This window comes from Cavia porcellus, unplaced genomic scaffold (assembly GCF_034190915.1).
Source record: "Cavia porcellus strain 051 isolate PalLab524CR breed Dunkin Hartley unplaced genomic scaffold, mCavPor4.1 scaffold_1, whole genome shotgun sequence".
NCBI lineage: Eukaryota > Metazoa > Chordata > Mammalia > Rodentia > Caviidae > Cavia > Cavia porcellus.
The window spans coordinates 135,684,523-135,702,691 of record NW_026947484.1 but is presented as its reverse complement, the minus strand read 5'-3'; the positions used below and the strand labels follow the sequence as shown (position 1 = coordinate 135,702,691).

General features: G+C 41.0%; 1 protein-coding gene across 1 annotated transcript in view; it reads left to right on the top strand.

The window, feature by feature from the left end:
- Positions 1-15,972, top strand: part of Ngf (nerve growth factor) — a 52,643-nt gene extending 36,671 nt beyond the window's left edge. Inside the window, exons 3-4 of the mRNA XM_023561339.2 lie at positions 5,935-6,058; positions 15,080-15,972. Of these exons, the coding sequence (XP_023417107.1) occupies positions 5,935-6,058; positions 15,080-15,817 (862 nt within the window). The 3' untranslated portion in view covers positions 15,818-15,972. The remainder of the gene's footprint in view (positions 1-5,934; positions 6,059-15,079) is intronic.
- The last annotated feature ends 2,197 nt before the right edge of the window (positions 15,973-18,169 follow it).

The window sequence follows — 18,169 nt, the reverse complement described above, 5'->3', positions numbered from 1 at the left end:
AACAGGCCAGAAAAGAGCAAATGCATAGCTGAAACAGATCTTTTTCTTGTGGTTTAAGGATCAGCCAGCTGGAACCAAGGAGATGTTTTCTTAGGATTGCAGAAAAGTTTGAAAACCTATTGGATTGTTTCTGGCACTGAAATGTAGATTATAGATATATCATTAGTATTAGTATGCTGACAGGTTATACTAGCAGAACTGTTATTTAGCAGTACATTCTTGCAAAAATATACTACCCACAACACTGCTGTGGAAGGTTGATTTGTGTTTGGGTATCTTCTCTTCTACCACATTAATGTCCTTATAATTATCCATACTTTGAAAATTTCTCCTTGGTGTTAGCTATTAAAGAGCTCATGAATTACTCCATTCAGATAAATATTACACAGATTACGGCCAGCCATATGCAAGAAAAGTCCACTCACTTTTGGAGCAAATGCTTTCATACTGAAACTCAGTCAGCCAACCACAAATAGATTCTTCTTGGACCGCCTATCTCTCAGGGGAAATGCTGAGTTTTGTAATTTACTCTGAATCTTCCAAAGAACCGTATCACCATTTCTCTTTAAGGAATGTAACAAAGCACTTTAGAATCATCAGCGTAGAAAAATTCAGTCAAAAATAATACCAGTTTTGCTAGTTTAATGCCTTTCTAAGTCCTTGGTACCAGATGTACCATTTTCCTACTGAATAAGCCAAAACCACTAAATAGTTAAAGCTCATCAAATCATCTCAAAGTGTTCAAAACTGAATTTTTTTTCCAAAGACAGAGAGAGAGAGAGAGAGAGAGAGAGAGAGAGAGAGAGAGAGCTCCTAGTTAGCAAACTTCATGGTCATATTCCATATTAGAAAACTATTGATTAGAATAAAAATTAAGAAAACAGACTCACAACATAACAGATTTCAAATTCTTTTTCCCTTTATATATAGGCTCAAAGTAAGAGCTGACATATATATTATTCTACCTTCAACAATTTATTTATTTATTTATTTTTATTTTACTGGTACCAGGGATCGAACTCACAACCGCATGCTTGCAAGGCAGGCACTTATGCTGCTGAGCTAAATCCCCAGCCCTGACAATTTATTTTTGATGCTTTACATTTCTAGTAAGCTTTCCCAACTCAACTCTATCAGGTGAGAAGTAAAAAGAAGGAGGCTGCAGATGTCCTGACATCTTTGATGTAGTATAAGCTGCTCTTGGGAACAGTCATTGCTTTGTAGAACAACCAGGGATGAATAGGCCAAAAAGCTTTATGGGTCAAGTCTTTAGTATTCAAAATGTCAGCAAGAGGTCCTTAGGCTTGTTAATACTTAGCCAACCAAATACTAGGCCAGCACCAAAGAACACTTATAGTATCATGAAAGAAGTGAAACCAAATGTTGAATTCACAAGTGTCTATTTATATCTAGATGATTTGGGTAACAGCAACAGGGACAACATATCCTAGCAGGTATAAACCACAACCTCATACCTTTTTTGTTGTTCACAATGTGACCATATCTGCATTTTATGTTTGTATGAAAGGTATTAGCTTCTTGAAATGTTCTCTCAATTACTAGTTCATCAGAGCCAATGCTAAGTTTCCTATTGATCCTCCACAACAGCAGCTATCACCTTTGTCTTTATATTGGGGTCACTGAGGGAGCTGTACAAAATCCTGATTCCCCAGGCAGCACTCCAAACCAACAAAATCATGCTCCCTGGAAACAGGACACAGGCAGAAGGAGTATGTAAATCTCCCCCAAAAGGGCCCAGAATGCAGCCAAAGTTAAAAGCCATTACTATAGAAGATTAGGAGACAGCAGAAATTGGGGACCAGTGAAGTAGATGAAATCCTCCATAAAATTCAAACATAAAGGACATGTGGAATATTTATGAGCAGAATTAGAAGATATAAATAAATGCAGCTAATGCCACGGCTCTCCCAGAGGCCAAGACAATTTCTTCCAACTCCTTCATCTACACGTTGATAAGATTTTTTAAATGTACTGCTAATTTCAATTTCTTGGCTGTAAATGACTAAAATATCTTTAACACCTAAAAAGGAGTAGAAGCTTGAGCAATAATCCACAGAAAGCTATACAAATGTATTTGCCTCCAAGCATCTACAAAGGGGAAGAGCCTTTGACTACCCCAAGGAACAGGCAGGCAGGAAGACCCCATCTGTAAACTGACTGCACGGCAGCACTCTCTTTACCGTGGGCCTCTCACCCCTGGGGAGGTTTTGCTTGGATTAGGGTCAGCATGGAATCCCTAAAGTAATAGTTTTAAACTTAAGTGTACGCTGTGGTCATTTGAATGGTCGATTAAACCTCAGATTGCCTTGTTTCACTCAGAATTTTGACTAAGAATTTCTGAGTTGGACACAAGAATTTGAATTTTTTATTTTAAAATAAAAAAAGAATGAAAACAATAATACAGAATTTCAAAACACCATAATAGAAGATTAACAATGGTTAATATATTACACATTGTCATCTTCAAAGTAGTTGCTCAGATTACAAGATATAGACATGAAAAAAGGATCAAACGATGAAAGCACAAATTGTGCTTTCTGATGAACTCACAGAGATTAGTAATATAATTATCTTGTGTGTATAATCTTTTCCCTTTTTTCATTTCTCCTTTTCCTGATTGCAGTTCCTATTGAGCAGTTTCTTCTCTTTTCACTTTCACAATATCTATTATATATTTTTGGAGACTGTTTACTCTTTCAGTTTTTTATACTAGGAATACAATACAATGTTTACAGATGTGAGTCTGATTTATTTCACTTAGGAGTATTGTCTCAAGTTGCATCCATTTATCTATAAGAATCTCAAGTTTATCCTTCTTTATAGTTGAGTAATACTGCATTGTATAAAAATACCACAATCTTTTTTATACATTTTGCAGTTGATGGGCATTTGGGTTGTTTCAAAAATTTAGTTCAAGAAATTCAAATTAAAGAATTTTCATTTCTAACCAGTGTCAAAGATACTGAAGATACAGGGGTTGATTGTAGATAACCACAATCATCACCCCAAGAAAACAAGCCTGCCTGAATTATAGAATTTTATATTTAGACTGATTTTACTTATTCTAATGATCTTAATTGGAAGGTATACTGGTCTTAGCGGAACATCCAGAATACTTATTGACAGTTGCTCTTCTTTGGTTGTTCCACAGATTAAAAGCTAAATCTTTTTTCATCCTTAGAAAGCAGGCCACAACAGTAAGAACTGCAAAGTTAACTGGCATCTACTAATTGATGTATAAGATACATCACGTTGTCTTTCCATCTTACCCCACACTGCTGCTAAGCTGTGTTATACTTCTAGCTAGTTCTTAAACTCAGAATTTCTACTGTAGTTTTCTTTCCCCTCTTTCCTGATGAGCTATTCTTTCTTAAGAACTTTGATTACATGTTACCTTCTGTATATCCTACATGAATATGTCTTGACTAGTCTGAACAAATAAAACTAATATCGGTCTACTCCACTTCCATAGCATATGAAATATACATCATATTTATCAAAGTGTACTGTAAATTCTTAGTCTTGTGCTTTCATTTCCTCAGTTCTAGATTGTCTGGTATGGGAAGCATTTTATCTTACTCTTTAAATTCCTAGCATCTACCATAATGACTTATACAGGGCCTAAAAATTCAAGTGCTTAATTAATTAAATAAATGCTAGAGTGGATAAAGCATCACTTAATAATCCAGTAAGGATATCAGCTGAAAAACATTACTGTCATAAAATCACAGATATTCTGAATCAGAGAAACTTCAGATACCATTTATGTCAACCACTTGACCCGTGGAAGAGGAATCTCAAAGATGCCTTCTAATGCCAAGCAACTTACTCAGAGGAACCAGAGGAACATGGGTCAGGACTCAGGTCTGTGGTTTCTCTGCCTTTCCACTTCTAAGACTCAGCCAAACCCTGAGATGAAAAGTTTGAGGAAAAGTTGAGATCCCACCTGCCTATGAGTAATGGGACCAGATAATGCCTCCTTATCTTCCCCAAGGGAAAATGGCATCATACCTCTTCCATGCCAAATCCAACCCTGTGACAGAATGAAAATGAATTCATGATTTTAAAGAAATTAAAACATATTTTATCTCTAGGCCTAAATTTCAGATGAGTATTGTTTATGCTTTTGTTTTTGTTTTTGTTTTGTGTGTTAACTTCCGAGGCAGGAAGGATATTTTGAGTGGGTTTGGAAAGGATCAGGAATGAAAACATGCCAGTCCTTAACTTCATGATTCCCTGTAGCATAAAACCTCCCCAGCGCCCTTGCTAATTTCCCACTACATGGTTGGAGATCTGAGGAACCATGGCCTCTTCAATCTTTGCTTCCACAGCACAAGATGAGAAGAGATTGAAAGCAAAATAGTAGCAGTCCACACTGGAATAGGACCTGATGGGCAGAAGGGATTTTGGAGTGAGAAAGAGAATGAAGATTAGAAAGATAAAGATATCATTTTAGAGCTTTCTTTACAATCAGTTCCAGGGTAGACATAATAGCTCCCTGTTTTATCCATAAAACTTGTCACTCTCCTTCTTATTGCCCTCTCTCCATTCCTATGCCCACAGGATTTAACCGTAAGTACTGGATGTGTTTCTGTGGACCTGATTTTTCAGCTTTTTCAGCTCATTTTATAAGCTTTGTCACTTTTAACTTATCTCTATCTCTACACCTTTGCGCTTGCTGTTCCACCCCCATGAAATGCTCTCTCCCCTCCATCCTTCAGGCCTCAATTTGGAAACCACTTCCTCAGAGAACTCTTCACCAAACAACCTTTATACAGTGGCCCCTTGGCACACCTGCCTCTCTGTGTGTTTCCTTAATGGCATAAACAGAATCTGAAGATATCTATCTATCTATCTATCTATCTATCTATCTATCTATCTGTCTGTCTATCTATCTAGATATCAATATAGATATAAAATCCATGAGAAAGGAGACTTTCTCCTATTCTCTGATGTGTCTCCAACACCTAGAACGAAGGCTGGTACATAGTAGATGCTTAGTAATATGGTTGAATAAATGAAAGAATCATCTATGTATATTAGGTTTACAGAAGTTAAAGAACAGAATGCATCTGCTACTTCTAGAAATGACTAAAATCAAATGGAATTTTTTTCTCACAGTATTGTCTACCAATTCCTAAAGTTTTCTTTCAGATTAGTGCTCTGAGACTTATATCCTGATTCAGTAAAATCGCTGTGTATCAGGGATAACATTGTCTTATGCATTTTTATCAAACCACCCACTTGCTCTGAATTGTCAGGACTCATCTTTTTTATTTTTATTTTTTATTGATGATGTTTGCAGGACATAATGATTGCATTCCTTATGAGAAGCTGGCATATGTACAAAACATATCTTAATTCTTTTTCTCATCCCCTTCCCCTCCCTCAACCATCTTCCCTCCATCTCTTGGTCATATTCTCTTTTGAAAAATGTCTATTTTCCTGTTCCTTATAATCTATCTTTTATTTTGCTCTTTATTTGCATTTTGGGCTTCTAATATAGAAGAAACCATGCAATATTTTGTATAATTTATCTTTGATGCAGAGCTGGGTCTACATATCTTTGCATATATAATGCGCAGAACGGTTTCTACTTGGATGGCAACTTAGGGGTCTGCTGAAGCAGGACTTTGGTGTCTAGGTTTACCTACACAAAGTGTAAAAGCAGCCAGGATGGTGCCCAGTCTGAAACAGCTCAAGAGACAGATTCATGTAAAAGCAAGGCCTGTGATCTTCGTTACTGGATTCTAGCTCTTTCTGGACCTCAATGCTGGTAAATTCCTTGAAATCAGAAACAGGATTTGTCACTTTTAGCACATCCCTCCCAGTCTCTGGGCATAGTTATCCATCCATCTTCTGGGGAACATGATGAAAGTCCTGTCATCTAACATCAGCTCTCCTTCTCTACAGAGTTCTGGCCTGTGGTCGTGCAGTGCAGGGGGTTGGATGGCATGCTGGACCCAAACTCAGTTCAGCGTCTGGACCCAATAACAGCATTGCCAAGGGAGCAGCTTTCTATCCTGGCCACACTGAGGTAAGTACCTGTGGGATACCTGCCCCACCAAGGTTTTTAGATCTGGAACACAGAGGTCTCAAGGGATAGAACAGCTGGAAATGACAGATAGAGGAAGGAGAGTTAGACCCAGCTGATCAGCAAGGGGGCTTGAATGACTCTCAGCAATTCTGCAAATTCCTAGCCTGTCCAGGAGGAGGTCTCTCATGCCCTCAAACTGACTCCATAACTGGGGACATCTCAAGAGTAAAGGAACACAAGACCTTGAGTTGACAGCATAAGTTAGACTCTCCATACAACTCATTGGACTAAGAAGGTGGCCTGCAGAGATGAAAGATCCACAGTTACTGTTCATGCCCTTGGCCAGTAGAGCAGTAGGGTGAAGGAAAGTTCTAGATCTGTAACACTGGCAGGCTTGGCTCTGAGTTCCACCTTCACCAGGCATATTGTATTGACCAAGTTTCACACTCTACCTTTGTTTCCTCATCTATAAAATGGAAGTAATAAAGCCTACATCTCAGATTTATTGGAATAAGGGATAATAGTGGCCCATAATTCACCCAACCTACTGTAAGACATGTCTCTAAGAATTCAGACAAGCAGATTCTGTTCTCTACATGCAGCCAGCACACCCATTCTGGAGACCAGCTAGCTCACAGGTACACATATGCACTATTGCTCTTGAAACATATTTCTATCATAAGCATTTCAAGTGTTTTTGGATCCAATCCATATGATTCTCAGAAACCTGAAACACCAGACATAAGTTAATTAAATATCTAAATTTTCTCTTGTATCTTAATTTGTAGCAACAGAAAGCAACAGGAAGGCAAAACCAAAAATCTGAATAGAAATTACATTTTGAGTATTGAATGAATATGCACCAGGACCTGCCAATAATGGTGTGTATGCAATCTCATACCTCTGTCTAAAGGTGCAGAAGATGAGCAACAGAAAAAGTTACAGGCTGAGACTGTCTCATACTAGCTATATGACTCCAAGTCTGCCAGCCTCTTCAAGGCTCTCTTCTGGAAAGTTACAGGATCAGGCTAGCTTTGTGGTTCTCAAAATGTGGTCCCCAAGACAACAGTGCCAGTGTTACCCAGAAACTCAATAGAAATACAGATTTTCCTGCTACTACCAAATGTATAAATCAGACATTGTAGGGGTGGGACACAGCAATCTGGTTTAAAGTGATTCCAATGTCCTGAAGCTTGAGAACCTCCAGACTTTAGTCACTGTATCTCTTTCAGGCCCTGCCTCTTCCAATAAAATAAATCCTGTCTGGTAGATGCCAGCAAAGGAGCTGGATTTTATTCTGTCAGTGCTCTTCTGTGTCCAGCCTAGGACACCTCAGGGATTCCTCCCTAGAAAACGATAGAAACACAGAATTCCTCCTGGCCTCAGCAGCCAGGAGTGACTGACTGGGTTATAACTAAAGGCAATAGCCAGTTTACATTCAGAGTGGAGGCCAAGTATAAAGCAATAAATAACCCTTGACTGTCTCTCAGAATGTGGTAAAGGAGGTGGAAGAGGCTGGATTTCCTCAGCTATAAGAATTTCCTCCTTGTCAACAGTTAGTGACTCCATAGCCTGAGAATCACTAACTGCTCTTGGCACCTCTGTCTCCAAGGCAGACTGAATCATCTTGCTTCCTTCTACAGTAAACCCCCACAGCCAAGATTGCCAGGCTTTCCTATAACTTCAACCTTCTCAGCCATGAATATTTGGGCTATTGCTCAGCTCTGTCCAGCAGCTCTATCCCCTAGCCAGATGAGGATAACTATGTGGAGACCATTCATCAAGTACCAGGAATTTCTCTTATTATCAGAGCATGTAAACCCTGGTACTCTGCAGAATGTACTGCTAACCAGGAAGAGGATAAGAGGGCCAGGAAGCTCCTGGAGATTGGACTCAAAACCATTCTGATGCATCTCCCCATTCTGAGTCATTTATCTTCCATTCTGGTTGGGAACAGAACTAATAAGCAGCATTCACACCTGACATGGAGCATGTCCCTACATGTGAACCCCTAATTGCATCTTTCCAGCTAATCATTCACCTCTCAGAGCTGTGCTCGATGAAGCCACCTGAAGGGCTGTCATCTGTTCAGAAGAAAGACTTCAAAGGTTGTTTCAAAAGTAAATAAATAGACTCTTTCCCTGTTTTACTTTAAATAAGGAAAGAATATTCTTCTCTAGACTATGCATTGTATTACTAGAATAGAAAACACATACATTATTTATTTTCTTTGTATTGACTGATTACTTTAAAAAAGACTTTCCTAGAAGTTTAGAAAGATTGTAGTAGCACACTACTATGAGAAAATCAAGTTTAAAGCAACTATTTTTAATCTAAAACTCAAGAGATCTGCTTGAGTTATTTTCAAATCTAATAGAAATGTATTTGTCCATGATTCATGATTTATTGCCATTAAATGATGTGAGGTAGACAACACATGACAGTGGTTTTGACAGTGAATTTAGAGGTAGCATTAGACTCTAGGAACCTTGTGACATTAGTTTAGTAGAATGAGCAAATGCTAGGTAGAATGGAAAAATTTATAATATTGTAAAGTATAAAAATATTATAGTTGGAAGATACTTTAAACATAATCAGTCAGCTGGGAAAGAAAGTTTATCACCTTGGGAATTAGAAAAATTCTCCAGAAGCAGGGTTATTGAAGTTGCACTTTGAAAAGAGAAAATGCTTCTATTGACAGAGAATGTCTTGGTTACTTTTCCTGTTGCTGAGACAAAATAGCCTACACTCAATATTAAAGGAGAAGAAGAATACTTAGGTCACAATTTGTAGAGGTTTCAACCCATAATCAGCTGATGCCAAGGCAGGGTGGTATGGCAGACAGCCATCACAGAGAACAAACACTTCATGGCAGACAGGAGGTAACAAAACAAGCAAGCAAGGGGCAGGAAAAGCCTCTTTCCATGCCTTATATTGTATCTGGGCTACCAGGATTAGGGTGGTGCCAAACCAATCAGTGGACTGATTTAGTAATCATCCACTCTTAATCCTAGCATTGCACCATGAATAAATCACACTCTTTAGATTCAGCCACATCTAAAAATGCCTCATCTGTGACTGCATAAATCTTTGGGAGGAGCATCTACACACAAGCCATAACATTCCACCACTGTCCACCCAAGGACTAATGTGCATCCTTTTATGCAAAAGGCATGTATTCCATCTCCAAGAGTTGCCAAAGTTCTAACAGTTTTAGTATTGCCGAAAAGTTCAAGTTCAAAGTCTCCTCTGATATTTAAGGCAAACTCTTAGCTGTGAGCCCTTGTACAAATAAAAAGAAAATTAAACACTTCCAACATAAAATTTTACAAGGTAAATATTACCATTTTAAAAGGCAAAAATATGGGGTTACAAAGCAATGGAACCAAAGCTAATCCAAAGTCCAGCAGAGCAAACATTAAGTTTTATAGTTCAATGTGCAATATCACAGGCAACCTGTGCCAATCAGCTTGTTAGTTCCACCACATGGCACTTCTGGTGGTTGTAGCTTTCGTGGCTTCTTTCTTTAGCTGGCTTTGTTCACTCTTTGCAGTTGTCTTTGAACAATCTGTGTTCCTGGTTTCTGCAACCTTGCACTGCACCTTTAGCTTCACACTCACAGCTTCACACACTGCTCTCTCAGGAGCACACTGCTTGGTCTCCTAGGCCTTCTTCTGAAATCTGAGTGGAAGCCTTCCTGACCCTACAACTCTTGAATTTTGCATACCTTTAAAACTTGTGCACATGGATGATACCAAGGTCTGCTGCCATCTGGAGCAGTAGCCAGGCATCCTTCTTTCTTGGTTGTAGGGGTCCAGAATCTATGAACTGACTGAAGAAAACTTCCCTAGGCTACCACCATTCTGGAACATGGTGCTCTGGGGTTCTCTTCTCAAAGCAAAGTCTTTCACTTTTGCAGTTTTAAAATTGCAAAGGGTAGAGACTTGTTTCTTTTCGTGATGCCTTCAGACCATCGTTTCTATTCTGTTGCTTTTCTGCAATCAAGATCTCCTCTGTTCTATCTTTGCAGTCCACAGCTTTACTGTAGCTTCCTTTCTGGCAAGACTCAAAATGTTTTAAATCATTCTGCTGGCATCTTTGTTCTTGATTCTCATATAAATCTGGCTAAAAGCCCCCAACAGTAGCCATGTCACTGCCTCAATATTAGACTGCCTTGAAATTTCTTCTGTAAAGTTAATTAGTTTGCTGCCCTTAATCTCAGTTTCAGGTGAAGTCTCTGGATATGGGCAAAATGCAGACAAACTTTCTGCAAAGCAATAATACACACAATCTGGAGTCCAATAGCCAATGCAGTTCTTCTTCCCAGCAGAAACCTTCTAAGCCTGGTCTTTGCTAGCAGGATTTCTATCAGCCTCTGATTTTCTGAACTCTGACCAGAATTTCCCATCAAGTACAGTCTAAGGCTTTCCAGCTCTACTTTCTTGGCCAGCATCTCTGAACCTCTCCAAACTCTTCCCACAAGCCAGTCCCAAAAGCTGCTATATTAGATACTCTTCTCATTGCTGAGACAGAATACCCAGTCCCCAAAGTTAAAGGAGGAAAGGTCTGTTTGGCTTACTAGTTTGTAGACGTTTCAATCCATAATCAGCTGGCTCTAAAGCAGAACAGCTTCATGGAAGAAAACAGTCATGGCAGGCAGAAAGTAGTATAGTAACAAGAGACCTCAATAGTGTCTTTCTGCCCACTATTATCTTACCCAGAATACCAGGATTAGGGTGCAGCCAAACCAACCAGTGAACTGATTTAGTTATCACACAGCCTTAACCCCCGCATCACACACTCTAGATTCAGCCACCTCTGAAAAGCACTAAGACTGAATGAGACTTTGAGGGAACATGTAGACATAAACCATAACAGCTCTGGCACCACATAGTAAGGTATAGTCACAACGCCACTTCTCTGTTACCAAATCCTGTGTTAGTTACTTTTCTCATTGCTAAAATGAAATACTTAAAGCTCAAAATTTAAAGGGAAAAATGTTTATTTAGCTCACAATTTGTAGAGGTTTCATACTGTAATTGGTTGACTCCAAGGCAGGGTGGTATTACAGATGGGCATTGCAGAAGACAAATAGTTCAAGGGGGCAGAAGATAGCAAAGCAAGCAAGCAAGTGGCAAGGAAAGCCTCTTTCTGTTTCCTGCATTGTATGCAGGCTTCCAGGATTAGGGTGGTGCCAAACTAATCAGTAGACTAATTTAGTAATCACCCTTAATCATAGCACCCTTAATCCTATCATTGCACCATGAATCAATCACACACTCTAGATTCAGCCAACTTTGAAAAATCCCCCTCTATGACTGCATGAACCTTTGTGGGGAACATCTAGACACAAGCCATAATACAGGAGAGCAGAAAGGGCCAAGGAGAGCAAGAGGAGCATCTTGGGGAAACAGGGATGAAGTAGAAACAGAAATAAAGGCAATGGTGGAGAAGCACATGTCAGGATGTGTCCTAGGAGCTTACGTGCCTGGAATGAAAGCTAGGAGGGAGGACTTGAGACCAGGCTGAGCAGTCCTTCTAGCTTGTTAGACAAAGGCCCCCTACTAGCTTCTTTGAGTGGTGTGGTCAGAGCAGTGTTTTGAGAAACTACATATGGATGGCAGGGATAAGAAGCTTTGGGGAAAAAAGAGATGAGTATCCAGGATGTCATGTGTAGATAGTTCACATATTCTGAGGTACAGACATGAGGATAGAAATAAAAGTAATCTCAAGAAATGTTACCACAGCAGAACCAAGGAGGCTGGGTAGAGGACTAGATTGAGGGAAAAAAGGGAGGGAGGAAAAAAAGAAGACTCAAGGGTTGAGTTAAGATTTGGTGCTGGTGGATGAAGATATAATGATGCCAGTTATAGGAAAAGGAAAATATGGATAAGCACATTTAGGGAGATTGCAAAGATAGTGGCAGAACTGCTTTATAATTCATCAATTAGTCAAAAATGGGCCTACTGCTATTAAATTCAGAGAAAAAATGCAGGGACACAGAAGTAAAATGACATGAACACACTTGTTAAAGATTTAGGGTTTAGATGTCTTGCATTAAATACGTCAGTGTCTGTGAAAACTTGTCCTTGTAAATCTGGAGGTTCAGAACTGGCTCTAAAGCAGTAGGTAGGCTGGAGGTCCAGATTTGGGTCTCTGCTGCACAGAAAACTCATGAACCCCTCAGAAGAGGATGAGCTTACCAAAGGAGACTGTGGGTAAGACCACGGAGGCGCATGAAGCAGAGAACCTTTTATTTTCATTGAAACTTAAAAATTTTAGTTGATTTTTTTCATTTCCCTATCCAAATTCTAACAAGTGTTACTAATTTGGGTTAAAGGGATGAATTTCAGTTTTATTTCTTCTCCTTTAATTCAACTGATGACAGATACTATGTACTGAGAAAAGGAAAGAAATGAAACAGGAAAAGAAGCAAAAGTACTAGGCTCAAATTAGCTACCAACAAATAATTAATTCTTTAGAGGTTGGCTGGATTTATCAGCAAGATCACTAGCCAACAAATTTGATTGTGGTCAAAGCCCAGATATCCCACCTTCTCTGCATGGCTGGATGACAACTGGAGCAAAGAAAACCATTCTTCAAAATAACCAAAGAGAAAAGAATTTGGTTCTTTCCTTCTTGATATCTCACCAAAGAACTCTCTCCTCCCAGCTGAATAAAAGCATAGTATTGAGGAAAAACTCACTATTTCAAAGCACATCAGGGATGTGATGTGTAACCCTGTGTACAAAGTCAAAAGATCCCATGACTAACTATAATGGAAAGAAAACAGTGGGCAAGCTCCTCTGACCACCCTCATTGATGTTTTCCCTCATCTTCCTGGTAGTTTTGAGGTACTACTACATGCAAGACACTGAACATGGCCATGGCATGGTATAATCACATGTCACATATTTCTAAAACTCTCAGGGAGATAAAGAAAGGGCTGTGAGAGATACACTCCAAGGGACAGAGAAGCAGCTACACAGATGAATACAACATTGTCTTCCCTCCCTTCCCTTCCCTTCCCTTCCCTTCCCTTCCCTTCCCTTCCCTTCCCTTCCCTTCCCTTCCCTTGTCAGCAATGGGAAACAGGTCAAACACTGGCTTTGAAAGAAGTCTGGGAAAGAGAAAGCAGTACTCTGGGGAAAGTCATGGATGGAGGGTTCTCAGAAAGTGAATTATCAGCAATAGACCTGAAGAAGACACGAGATCAAAATGACCCAGAATTAACATAGATTTTGGGAGTAGCCACCTTATTCTTAGTAACTACCCTGAGAAATAGTATTTATGGTCCACATTTATCAGTGAGAAAACAAAGAGATTAATTGGCTTCTTGCTTACAAGAAGTGAGCTGGATATCCAGTTTTCTAACCCTAAATCTAACACAAAAAAATTTTATTACATAATTGTAGCAGGAAAGAATGCAGAGAGGCTATTCTAAAGTTTAGAATAAAAGAAACCATTCTCTCTCTCTCTCTCTCTCTCTCTCTCTCTCTTTTTTTTTTTTTTTTTTTTTTTTTTTTTTTTTTTTTTTTTGCTGTTGTTGCTATTTTTATGGTGTTGGGGCTTGAACCCCATGCTAAGTAAATGCTCTGCTGCTGAGCCACACCCCCAGGCTTTTGAGTTTTTTTTGTTTTGTTTTGTTTTTGTTTTTGTTTTTGTTTTGAGATAGAGTCTCATTAACTTGTGGGGGCTGGCCTCAAATTTGCAATCCTCCTGCTTCAGCTTCCCAAGTAGCTGGGATTGCAGATGTGCACCATCACACCTTGCTAAAAGATAGCTTTTGATGAAAGATATCTGATAAGGCTTCAAAGAGAAGGTGGTAGAGAAAAGGTAGAATTAGAAGTTTGTGGAACACTCTTAGGGGATGCCTCTAATCCTACTGAGGATCAGATAAGAAGATGTGGGGAGGAAGATTAAGGGGTGACATTTGCTATGCACCTAAAGGTATAGACAGGGGCTCCGCAGGAACATCTAAAAGACTCTCAGAGGAGAGCTTTTTCAGAATTACTTGGCTAAAAGGTTGGCAGTGCTACTGATAGACAACTGCAGTGCAAGGCAGAGCCCTCTTGGGAACAGTCATGTCATTTGATCTTTACTAGCATAAGAACAAACTACAAATAGGGAAGACATATTTAAGAATGAAAGATGAAGAGAGTAGAGGGAAAAGGATGGATGGAGAGAAGAGCAGACTAGTTTAATAAGGAGTCAATTATGGGATTCTGTTTGACTCTGGTTTTGTGACTTTGGCCTGTCAGTTGATTTTCTGTGAATCAGTTTCTTTGTGTATGAAAGATAGTAATTTCTAACCTGACTCACAAACTAATGAGAAGTTAGAAGTGAACACATGAAAGATGCAAAAAACCTCACCCAAAGAGGGTCCACCAATGGTAGCATGTTTCTCTGTGTAAGGTGGTGGTTGAATACATGCATGTAGTTGACTAGCATGGTTGAGGAGCCACAAGTCTCTTACTAAATATGCTGACTTGAGAATTTATAACAAGGGTTCTGAGTCATTATGTCTCAGAACTGACTGAGGGTACTGTCTGAAGGAAAGTACTCAGGGCCCAGGCTTTGAGCAGAATATGTCTATTGCAGGTACATCTAGTGCCTCTCTAGGGTAATCAAAATGCTGAGCAGGACCAGCACCTTCACATCTGAGACACAGGTGCCAGGGGCACTCATGCTTCCCACCCTCTCTTGCCTCAACCTAGTAGTCAGAGAACCTAAAGGAATCCAAAAGTGATGTTCTCATGCTCATACCATGCTACTAGGCAGGATTTCAGGGGCTCCAATCCTTCCAAAGACAGGGTAACCATATATCCAGATCACCTGAGTCAGCCCCATTTATACCTGCCATTCCAGTGTAAGTATTGCTAGCACCCACTTCACTCTAAGAAGTGTCACTGTTGAATTGTAAACGTAGTCTTCTTGCACATAAACTACCAAGTGAAATCTGAGACCCTTTCGATGACACTTCCCATTACTCTGTCAGCTAATCTTCCTTTTTCACCCCAGGTGCACAGCGTAATGTCCATGTTGTTCTACACTCTGATCACAGTGTTTTTGATCGGCATCCAGGCAGAACCATATTCAGACAGCAATGTCCTATCAGGAGACACCATCCCCCAAGCCCACTGGACTAAACTCCAGCACTCCCTTGACACAGCCCTTCGAAGAGCCCACAGTGCCCCTGCTGCACCAATAGCTGCCCGGGTGGCAGGGCAGACCCTCAACATCACCGTGGACCCCAGACTGTTTAAGAAACGGCGACTCCACTCCCCCCGTGTGCTCTTCAGCACCCAGCCCCCACCCCTGTCTACAGACGCTCAGGATCTGGACTTCGAGGTGGATGGTGCTGCTTCTGTCAACAGGACTCACAGGAGCAAGCGGTCATCCACCCACCCAGTCTTCCACATGGGAGAGTTCTCAGTGTGTGACAGTGTCAGCGTGTGGGTTGCAGATAAGACCACAGCCACAGACATTAAGGGCAAAGAAGTGACAGTGTTGGCAGAGGTAAATGTTAACAACAATGTATTCAAACAGTACTTTTTTGAGACAAAGTGCCGGGACCCCAGTCCCGTGGACAGTGGGTGCCGAGGCATCGACTCCAAGCACTGGAACTCATATTGCACCACAACCCACACCTTTGTCAAGGCACTGACCACAGATAACAAGCAGGCTGCCTGGCGCTTTATCCGGATAGACACAGCCTGCGTGTGTGTGCTCAATAGGAAGGCTGCAAGAAGAGGCTGATCCTCCTGAAGCTTCCATTCCCCACCTTCCCCCTCCACTCTCCTGGGCCCCTCCCTACCTCAACCTGTAAATTATTTTAAATTATAAGGATCGCATGGTAATTTATAGTTTATACAGTTTTAAAACATCATTATTTATTAAATTTTTGAAGCATCTTGTGTGTTGGCACTTGAGTCCTTTTTCTCAGTAAGATTGCCTGTGGGTTTTAGCAATGTGTAGGCTGAATTATCTCCTGCAATGCCTGGCCCTCTGTGAGGTCTACCAATAAATATGGGCCACTGTCTTACCCTGTGCCACAGCACCATAACTTCAGGGAAGGCAGGTTAACTGTTTGCAGATATTAGCCTAAGTGGGGCATGATTAGGAAGGGATGTCTGAGAACTGTGACTTTGTTCTACATTCCAGAGCCAAATCTACTTAATCCCTGGATTACCTGCCCCACGGCCTAGATCCGAGAGCCTTGATTACTTCACTTAGGAAAGTCAGTGGCCTCTCATCAGAAGAAAGATCACTTTCACCCTGGACCTCAGAGAGGACCAGGCTGGGTCCTGGGGGGATTAACTGAGGAGGAGGCCTTCACTGAAGCCCTCAGAGGTGGCTTGTTTTTAAGGGGAGATCTGCTGTCTGGAAGAGTTGTAACAAAATAATCTCACAAGGCCTGTCACGGTAGATCTGATTTCAGGTTACAATTGCGTTAGTGCTGATGGCTGCTGCTCCCATTTATCCCCCCGGTGGCTTTCTGCAGAAGGACTTCATTACCCAGGAAAGCATTAGGGCCTCTGACACTCTTGCCACCCACGATCAGCTCCAGCAGCAACTTCCAGGGCCCCAACATCAGCTCACAACCAGAGAAGTCAGGGACCTGGCTTTTGCAAGCATATTTATTCTTAATGGGATGAGTTCCACAGGTGGCTAGTGATGGATGGGGCTATAAGGGTGATGAAGAGGGTCTAAGGAAAAAAGGCAAGACTAAATAGAGTGAGAACCAACAAATAAGTCCTGGAAGATGCAGGGGGACAAAAGGAGGGAACAGGAAGGCTCTCTGCGCCTCCTAACAGCCAAAGAAGAAGGGAAGATAGAAAGAACCAAAAAGGTTATGGGCAAGGGCAGAGCAGAAGGGAGGTGTACTCTAACCTTTACCAATGCTCTGAGTAGCTTTGGGTTTGGTTTGATTTTTAATGTCCTCAAGAACACTGAATGTCTCAAGGTAAGTTTAGAGAGATATGAAAGTGACAGATAGACTGCAGGATCCACCCTGGAGCAGGCCCTGACCCAGCCTTCACTCCACCACCTTCCCCCCTGCAATTCTCATTTTGTATTTTCCCCCAAGCCAAAACCCACATGGAAATTTTACTCTTCTATCTACCATCTTCTTTCTCCCAAAAGATAAAATGCCTCTTTTGGGTTTAAAACAACAGAACCAAGATACCCATGAGCTAAAATAGAAATTGGTAGCATTCATTTTCTCTGCAACTCTAACTGTCTTGACCCACTCCCAACCAATTCCGAATAGGGCAATTTGGAAATGCAGGCAGCTTTGGCAGGAGAACCATTTGATTAGGGGAAAGCATGATGAAATGTGCCCTGTTTTTTCTATCAAAGCCACTACAATTGGAATAAAGATTTATGTTCAAGAAACACCAACCAGAACATTCTGTGCTGAGATGCTTGGTTGGATAAAGGCCTCAGGAAAGGAGCCCTCCCACTGACCTGTGTCTGTGGGTTTTTGCAGGGTTCCAGCTCTGGGGGCTCAGCTGTCTGGGGCCTCTTCCACAGACATTCTACAGCTCTTTCTGTTATGGCTGGTCAAGCCTGCTGGGTACCAGATAAGGAGAAAGAGGAGCAGGTAGAGAGGCACTCACGAGTCCTAGGCAGGACAATTTTGCTTATGAGTAGCTATACTAGCAAAGGCAGAGCTATTCTCAATGCTGTAAAACTCTTGGGACATCTTAAAAAATGTCTTTGGCTCCTGATCCTATTTAGTCCTCTTTAGAGGACTTGCATCTGAATATCTGAGAAAAAAGGAAGACAGAGGACAGCTTGTTTCCATGCATGTTGTTCTCATGCGTTGCTGATAAGAGGAGGTCCCCTCACCCTGGAAACACCACCCACTTCCCCAAAGGCTGGACACACTTAGGCCAACCCCCTGGAGTCCCAGCGTGGGAGTCAGTGTTTTCACATAGCACCAGGGTGTATCAGTTTGGCCAAGCAGAGTCAGAGTGGTCCAAAAACTCCCCTACTAGGTGGTTTCCTCAACTTTGACCCTGCTCCTCACATCCAGGGGAAGCTTGGGATCTCAGACCCACCCAGCTTCCCAAGAAGCCAGCCAAGTCACCAGGCTCTAACCACTTG